This window comes from Choristoneura fumiferana, chromosome 9 (genome assembly GCF_025370935.1).
Source record: "Choristoneura fumiferana chromosome 9, NRCan_CFum_1, whole genome shotgun sequence".
Lineage (NCBI taxonomy): Eukaryota > Metazoa > Arthropoda > Insecta > Lepidoptera > Tortricidae > Choristoneura > Choristoneura fumiferana.
The window spans coordinates 1,874,059-1,883,514 of NC_133480.1; the positions used below are offsets into that span (position 1 = coordinate 1,874,059).

General features: G+C 38.9%; 1 protein-coding gene across 4 annotated transcripts; it reads right to left on the reverse strand.

Annotated features, from left to right (window-relative positions):
* Positions 1-3,575: 3,575 nt before the first annotated feature.
* LOC141430951 (mitochondrial fission process protein 1-like) lies at positions 3,576-9,245 on the reverse strand. Of its 4 annotated transcripts, none has more exons than XM_074091853.1 (5): positions 9,153-9,245; positions 8,891-8,971; positions 8,117-8,244; positions 7,320-7,417; positions 3,576-6,262 (listed from the first exon to the last, which is right to left on the reverse strand). In XM_074091853.1, exons 2-5 carry the CDS (start codon positions 8,937-8,939, stop codon positions 6,085-6,087), a joined length of 453 nt encoding a protein of 150 aa, XP_073947954.1. In that variant the 5' UTR covers positions 8,940-8,971; positions 9,153-9,245; the 3' UTR covers positions 3,576-6,084. The 4 variants fall into 4 exon arrangements, with proteins under 4 accessions (XP_073947954.1, XP_073947953.1, XP_073947955.1 ...); XM_074091852.1 differs by having other exon boundaries at positions 9,052-9,245; XM_074091854.1 differs by having other exon boundaries at positions 8,904-9,245.
* Between the last annotated feature and the right edge of the window lie 211 nt (positions 9,246-9,456).

Genomic DNA, 9,456 nt, shown 5'->3' on the forward strand with positions numbered 1-9,456 from the left:
CAAGTTTTTTTATGAAACACCCATAACCGCCTGAAGTTTCTTTAAAGTAGCATTGCTATTAACATTATCGTAGGATTAGTAACTTTGCTAAAACAAAATAATAGGCGCTTATACTTTAAGTGAGAGAAGTTTTTCCATGTCAGTCTTTATAACATTCACGTCTCATCTCCACCAAACATCAATAAGGGCAGCAGCAGCAGCAGCAGAAATGGCAGAAACTGCCAAAGCAGGAGAATACAGTGGTCTCGGTGCCGAATATGATTTTGTACCTTTCGGCGTCGAGACCCTTGGTCCGTGGGGCCCTGGCGCTCTGAGTCTCTTCAAAGATCTATCAAAGAGCTGAGACCGAATAGCTGGCAGTTTCCTCGCTCAACGCATCAGTCTTGCGATCCAGCGGGGAAATGCTGCCAGCATCTTTGGTACCATGCCGCAGGGTCCATTTTTAGATTTATTATAGTTTTAGCTTATTTCATTTTATTGTACCTAATATACCTTTTTTTAGTTGGACCTGTACTGTTCTGGAAATACATTCACATGAGGTTGATTTGTATGGCCTTTGAAAAATCTTTTTCCACTAAATCTTGTAGCTTTATGTCGTGTACTGTCGTGTTTCTCTAGTCGTATTTTAGTTATGATTTTCATCTTTTAGGGGCTGTTTCACCATCCATTGATTAGTGTTAACTGGCTGTTAGGTGTGATGCCGTCTCTATTTGTTTTGTTCGAATAGACGGAGACGGCATCACATTATACCTTCGGTTAACGCTAGTCAATGGATGGTGAAACAGCCCCTTATTCTATTTATTAAATGACCCTTTGTAATACTCCAGACATCCACATAACTAGGTACATACCAAACTTCATCGAATCCGCTTAGACGCAACAGTGTTGCAAATAAAATAGAGAGATTATAAAAGTAACATTTATTTTCAACAGTAAATAACAATATACGCTAAAGCTAAATTCTAGTAAAATCATTCAAAATAAAGATTTGTTCTAAATAATAATAAACACATATCAAACAGATCATAATTGGTACAGTCGTGGCCATAAATATCTTTACAGCCATAGCGTCAAACATATTTATACAAGCATCGACCTTATAGTTGGTGGCATAAGGCCGCGGCCACATGAAATCGCTCGACGCTCGTTTCCAGTGTCAAATCACGTGACATTTTTTTATTCGATTGTTTGGCAAACGAGCAAGTGGGTCTCCTGATGGTAAGATCACCACCGCCCATAAACATGATAAAGCTGAAAATGTTGAGCTTTATCGCTGGAAAAAAAATATCTCTTCAATTTCGGCAAAAACACTGTTTTTTTTGTCATTAACTCTATTTCTTTTATTTGTACCACTGCCACGAATGCTACTAAATGAGATTAAGACAGCTTCCAAGGCCAAGATCATTCCTGCAAGAAGCCATCTTATCGCTGCTGCTCGACGCGGCGACTTGACACTACTTTTTTGAGTCGCGGGAAATTCAAAATCACCTTCAAAATGGGGGTTCTCGCTGCAATCAGTGCAGTGTATGATTGTTAACCTGGTTTTGTCTTCTTAATGTTTATTCCTTTGTTTTTTATCAAAAACGTGTATAGAGCCATGTTATTTTGTTATGACGATTAAAGTTTCTATCTATCTATCTATCTATCTATCTATCAATCGAACGACGAGCGACTGCATGTGGCCGCACCTTAAGCGTGTCACACACTACGCAGATACGATAATATTTTATCTGCGTATAATAACTTAATGATCTGAAACTATCACACACTACGCAGATACGATAATATACGAGACGATACATTCAGTCTAAATCCTTCAAACTCAAACTGAGTAGACTTGTTTTTTGATGCGGATTGTTTATACAGGATGTTTTCGTGTTTATCTCTTCTAGATTTACTCGCGTGCAGCGGGGCTCTCACATCAACCCTGTATCTATCTGCAGATAAAATACTATACACTATACCATATTTATATCGGCAGATATTATACACAGATCAATTTATATACGCAGATAATATCTTTACCATCTTTCGATACAGGTCGGTGTCCACAGATACTTCACAATAAAATATAAGTTATCTGCACTGTGTGTGTTAGCTCATTGAATTGTATAGGGAGCGATATTGACAGATATACGTTCAGATACAGATATCTTATCGTATCTGCTTAGTGTGTGACACGCTTTAAAGGTGTATAGATATTTTTGACGTATTGGTATTGTACTTATATTTATGATTTTATGGGCCTACGCTAGCTGCAGGGCTACTACGAAACTCGAAATTCGAAGTTCGTGTCGTGCGGTCCCTCTCGCTCTCGTATTAAATAGTACAAGTGTCAGACACGAACTTCGAGTTTTGAGTTTCGTAGTAGCCCTGCTGGCGCGGGTGCACTGCGCGGGCGCAGTTAGCGCTGCTCATACTATTGTTCAACAGGCGGCCACCCGCTCCGTGCAAACACCGTCAAGTAACGTAGGACCTAACTGTATGAGTATATCACGTTTTCATACTTTATGAGTATAAGTAGGTACTCAATTATCAGATCTATTCTATGTAAATCGAGATTCCACAATTTGGCTATTTCGTAGTATGTAGGCGGTTTATGGCCTATTTCCGGTTTATCCCTAGCCTTCGCTGTCTGTCTGTCTCAGACAAGGCTTAAAAGCGGTATCAAAAGTTTCGGTACAAAACCGATGTCAAAAATACCGGTACTAGAACGCTGTAAACTCGTATATTATCGGTACTTTAGAACCAGCGTTTGACTCTGGTACCTATAATATCGGTACTAAAGGAAGTTATAAATTATAGGTATATTATACACGAACCAAACGCCACAGTATTAACGGAAAAATGACTGATTTCCGATTTAATACTACGGAACAGCCTGTATGTAGACACCGATGAAATTATATATATATATATATATATATATATATATATATATTTTCTACTAATCAAATAATTTACAATATTAGAACATTCCTAAGAAGAAACTAATCGAGATTTCAGTCAATGTCTAGAACGTTGTAGAGAGACATAATTTAAAACCAAACTTTATGGAATATTACATTATCACAGACTAATAACTATCAAGCTTTCTAGATTTTAGACTAAGTTCTAATCTAGAAACTCACAGCCTAATGGCACAGTCATCTACACCTTAAACTCCATTCATACAGTCGAGGCCAAATATATCTTTACACTATAGTAACTTGTCACTGTATGCCTTCTGACAATTTTATACAAAAGTTCAAACATGAAGTGACAGCGACAAGGTACTTAAGTGTAAAAAATCTTGACCTCAACTACCTCGTAGCATTATAATAAGGTTCAAAATGGACAGTAGGGTGTTGGCAACTGTGCTGTACAATACACCTTCTTGCGCTCTATACACATTCGACAAGAGTTGATTAAGTTAAGAAGTTATCATTATCAAATACTTCTCAACTCTCATCGAATAGACTTTAAATTTAAAATAATTAACGCCTATATTTGCAGCTATTGTATTATTCGTTCTAAATTGAAGCACTTTAGTATACATTTATCTCAAGAAATAACCGAACGACACGTTTTATAAAAAAAAAGGTTTTTTTTCCAATTCTACTTTTTGCTGACTGTATTGTTGAACTAAATGTCAAGTCAATCCGATCACTGGAGATTTGAAAGTAATTAGTTAAATCCATACTTACATGCAAGTAAAAAAAACACTACAATCTGGACGCAACTTTTTGTCTAAAAATTACTAAATCAGAGCTTATATTCGAGTCTCATAAGGCTTCGCATCTATTAGTCGGCCTGGAGACGAGTAGAATCAACCCAATCAATTATCATATTGCAAGTACAGTAGCCGGAATACGGAAATTCGTCGAAGAACTAAAGTCACTGACATAGCTGGATAAATATGCAAATTGAAGTGGCAATGGGCGGGCCACATCGCTCGAGGAACAGATAACCGTTGGGGGAGAAAAGTCCTCGAGTGGCGACCACGAACCGGAAGACGAAGCGTTGGCAGACCTCCCACCAGGTGGACTGACGACATCGTGAGAGTTGCGGGAAACCGGATGCAAGTGGCGAGTTGTCGTTCATTGCGGCGTTCTAAGGGGGAGACCTTTGTCCAGCAGTGGACGTCTTCCGGCTGATGATGATGATGATGTACAGTAAAAAAATATTGTAGTTTTAACTAGAGATGGGCCGAGTACTCGTTTACTACTCGGTACTCGGTGTATTCGGCAGTTTTTTTGATACTCGTACTCGGCCGAATAACTCGGTTCTATTGACGAGTATACTCGGTCTAAATAAAATTATTATTTAAGAGGATTCATAATTGTACCTACCTATTATAATACAACAGGCTTGTTTAAAAATGTTATTCATTATCCCAGCCTATATACGTCCCACTGCAGGGCACAGGCCTCCCCTCAGAATGAGAGGGCTTGGGCAGTAGTTCCCGCGCGGGCCCAGTGCGGATTGGGAGCTTCACACACACCATTGAATTGCTTCGCAGGTTTGTGCAGGTAAAATGTTATTAAGAGTATTTATTAATAAAAAACACAAAAATGAGAATTATCAATTCTAAATATTCCAGTGCTGGTTTTCAACCAGCGATATGCTGAGCCGGGACCTTTTTATAGCGGCAACATTTCCTATTGTTATTTTTACTTATTATGTGTCATTGCTGTTATAAATAAATTATTTTCTTTCTTTCTTTCTTTCTTTCTAAATATTTAAGCAATTAATGCGCGGACCGAATGCGATTTTCTTTAAAATAACAACTGAATAATTTGCGGGGGAGAAGGCGGGGATTCCCGCGACGTTCGCTCGCGGTGGCTGGTAGCGCCGCGCGAACCTGTCCAAAACCTGTTTTCGCGCCCCAAAACTGAACCGAGTAACTCGGCCGAGTACTCGGTTTGAGAAACTTTATACTCGGTTACTCGGTGAAAGTTGTACTCGGCGCATCTCTAGTTTTAACGATTGTGATTGGTCAATTCTGCACGTCTCCACTAAGCCCCGCCCCCATCTATACCGCCCCGAATATACAGGGTGCCTTCAAATTCTTCCGGAACAGTTCAGCAGATTATTGGGTTAATTTGACTAAACACCATTGTAAGGCTCCGTTTCCACCAGAGTTGTACAAGGATGCGTTGCGAGGAATGTGTTTGTCGTGAACCAATAGAAAAGCTTCATTCAACTGACGTCATGTGAAAATTCCACAGGGTTTTAAGGCGTCACGCCACTGATATTCAGTTAAACCCAATCATCCGTTGAAATATTCCGAAACAATTTGCAGAAACTATCAGCTAATAATTTGACATTTACCCACTGTTTCACCATAAATTGATTGAATTTATTTGGCGGATAAATGTGATGCCGTCTTTTTTTGTTTTGTTCGAATAGACGGAGACGGCATCACATTTATCCATCAAATAAAATTGATCAATAGGTGAAACAGCCCTTTAACAATTTTACTTATATTTAAATCGAGTCTAAAGGAGCTTCACTAAAATCATCTACACCATCTCTAATTTTGACTTCAAAATAAAAAAAAACACTTACATGGTCTTGGATAACCGGTTCGTGACGTAAAGTACCACTTTACGAAAATGACATCTTTATCTATGGTGTGTCTTTATTTTTGACATTTGGCTGAAAGTAACGTGTTGAACAATCTTGATCTCATCTCAGATCTATTGATGACTAAAATTACCAAGTTTGGAATAGCTATTCCGTAGCACATTTCTAAGAGGAACATAGTGTAGCAATTACGAAAGTGATCCTATTATCTGCATTTGCTTGTAATGACCATGAGGAAATTAACCCGTTCTATTGCTTGAGGTGCAATTCATAGTGTTATTTTTATGACTCAAGTCAAGTGCCGCAATGTCTTGAATTACAAACCTCATGTTTTGGCTTGAGGGTACTATAGTCACTTTTAAATGCTTTTCTATTATTCACTTGCATCAAATTTAGCGCGTGACCAATCTTAGTCACTAGTGCTGATGACTAAAACGACCTCTTTCCTGGTTTTATTCACTCTTAAAGAAGCCAATTGCCTGATATTTTCTAAGTGCGTCATGACTAAAGTGACCTCTATGGTTTGTACCACATTCTGTAGGTATGGTTCATGGCGAAAGTAACCATGTGGTCTATGGGTGAGACTATGATGGGGATACAGCACAGGGCGACTGCCACCGTTATGCCTTTACCCACAAAGGACGGTAGGACACGACCAAACTTTTTAACGCCGAGCCCGGTAAAAGCTGATATCCTGTAAATTTAAAAATACCTACAGATTAGTTAAGGCTCCTTCTTTTGAGATCTACACACACATATTTATTTTAAAACACCGGTTACACTTGTAACCTAGCTTAGAAATAACTGAATTTTACTTAACTACTAGACCTAAGATTATTTCATGTTATATTACCTTACTTTCTTATATGAGTTTTATGAATAAACATTGAATAGATTCGCTGACAGGTTGCCTCACGTCGTTTCCTTCACCATGATAAAATTTTACACATACAAATCAACGCACGTAAAAAGAGCTCCTGGCGATATACAATACAAATATTCTTTATTGCACACCATAAATCAGTACAAAAACTTATAATATAAACACACCTGCGCAGTGAGTGAAATACGGACCAAATTGGCGGCGGAGCAGTGGGGGGGGCGTAGGAGCGCGCGCGCGGCCGTCACGCCATTGGCTTGTTAGTTGACAGATGCGCAAACGCATCCACTCCACTAGCCACCCAGAGCTCTTTTTGCGTGCGTTGACTTGTAAATGTAATTTCGCTCTTGAATTCGGAAAAAAATAGACGTACGGACCCGGGCTCGAGCCGACTTTGCTTATGCCTAATTGCCTAGTAGGGGACATTAATCTTCTATAATATAAATATAAAACAAAGTCTTCTTAGTTACACCAATCATAACTCAAGAACGGCTGGGCCAATTTTTATGATTTTTGTGTTTTTGGATTTGTCTTCGTCAGGAATAGGGTAATGGTTCGGGTAAAATTACACACGGTGCTGCTCGCCAGTTCTGCTAGCTTGAACATGGCTGGACACGCTAGCGCGTGTCTAGATAAGTATTAAAAAAATTGGAAAATTGTCGAAAAAAAAAACCCATACAAAAGTCAAAATGTTCATGGGTTTCATAACTGTCAAACATTTAATGTTCACCCCATACTTTCCCCTCAAATTAAAGAAATAAATTGGACCCGCTAGATGGCGCTGTTGTTGGTATGTTATCATAGTTTGAATGTAGTGTTTTTTCGGGCAGGACAACGTCTGCCGGGTCCGCGTATATAAAAAAAGGTTAACCTGTTTATTGTGTATCCCGGAATGATGACGGACGCGAAGGTTTGCCACAGGATGGCGTCCCCGGTCGCGATCGCCACGCTCCGGGGCCGCCCGTCTTGCTGCAAACATTTCGATAGTAAATTTACTAACACTATCTTAATCCATACTAATATTATAAATGCGAAAGTGTGTGTGTTTGTCCGTCTTTCACGTCGAAACGGAGCGACGGATCGACGTGATTTTTGGCACAGAGATAGTTTTTGGGTCAGAAAGTGACATAAGCTATAACTTTTAATCCCGGAAAAATGCACAGTTCCCGCGATAACCGAATTCTACGCGGGCGAAGCCGCGGGCAAAAGCTGGTAATATTATTATTGTCTTGGTCAGCGGCGTAGCACGGGTATCAGCCGCACGGGACGGAAGAAAACTTTGCCGCCCTCTTCTTTAGGTGTCAATACATTATTGTACCATTCAATTAATTTATTTGGGAAACAAATGGCATATATGACACAGTTGAATATTAATATAATCTAGATGATACATAAGCCAAAACAGTTTCCACTTATAAAGAAATAACATTTTTTTCACCTCAGCACCTCAAACAGGCAGGTTTTGAATGTAATGTTTCCCGATTTCACAGTATAAGTAATGGAAAATTTCACGCTAACGAGTCAATCACAAGCAAGAATAACATGAAACAAACATTTCAATACTAACACCATCTGACGAATTTTTCATCTGTCAAAAACCTTCTTTGATTGGTGGTGTTATCTGCATCTCTTAAAAATATAAGTGTTATGGAATATGTTTCTATTTACCCGTATCATCTTAGTGCTCTTGTCCGCAGTGTCAGCGAAAACATACCCGAAGGCTATTGCGTAGCTGTACGCAACCACCCGAGCAGGCACCACAGGCCGGAACGCCTCTCCCACCTCGTTGGCGTACCCTGGGACGAGACATGGATCTGTTCAGCGATTACTACATCACCAGGGATGAGGGGTGAGTTAGATGAATCTTTACTTTGTGTGATGGAACACATATAACATAAGTATTGTAACCATTATGTTCCGTTTTGAAAGGGGCTGTCCCACTCTCAGGTACTCCATCCCAGTGTCCCAAAGAACAACTTGGGGATCTGAAAATGTCCCTTAACTGATTTTTTTTAAATACAGTAAAAGGAACAAATGGTATTATGCATTGACGATATTGGCGTCGCGCCACTCAGAGTCGCTCAAGGGTGTATTCATCTTGTTTGTTTCAATTTATGTTTTTTTTTCTGATCAGATACTGAAAAGGCCCTGAAAATAATTTATTTCTGCTAAGTTTTTTGCCACAGGTATTCTTCTTGGCAATGATGGTCTTTCGAAAAATATAAAGTGCTAAACTATTTTAAAAACTCCATGTCGACGACGTTCGTATTTTCCCTAGTGCCATCACTGGTGAAAAAAAAAGCTAGTGGAATAATATTATTGTGTTTGTGTAATTAAATAGTTGTTATTAATTTCTTGACACAAGCACTTCCAAGTTCCTTTAAATATTCTATAATTTAAATTTTCACAGAAGCTCTACATTGACTTAAATTGCATGCTTACCTAAGTAACGCACCCATGTGTCTCGATACATATCCTTTTGCTTGGCCATGGTTGATACAGGATACCTCCAGTCACCGCCGGCTAGCAGACATTAACATTAGCTTCTTAAATACTTCGATCAAGGCTACGTAACAAGTACAAATGATAAGCAAACTATTTACTTGTGAAGACAACTCGTGTTTAATGTTAGGTAACTGATATCATTATTTATTTGAGTTTCTGACTGAACTGAATTTTGGTATGCCTAAAAATTATTACAGACCACAGTCTGCAGGACAATACAGTAGAATTTAAAAACACTGAACAAATTTTCGTCATTTAAACATTTCAATTTGAATTTTGATTGATTTGTTCCGTCCCGTCATTCATAATCAGAGACACATTGTCAAATGCCAGACCTATTTACATACATTGTTTTCCAAACTCGTAGACCAGACTATGCTTTGCTCCGTTGTGTTAAAGTCGCTTTTATTAAAAACAAATAGAAAATTTGCGGTGAAATAAGCGTCAAGCACTCAGCACACTGACGTTTGTCACGGTGTTGCCTATCAAACCAGAAAAATCTT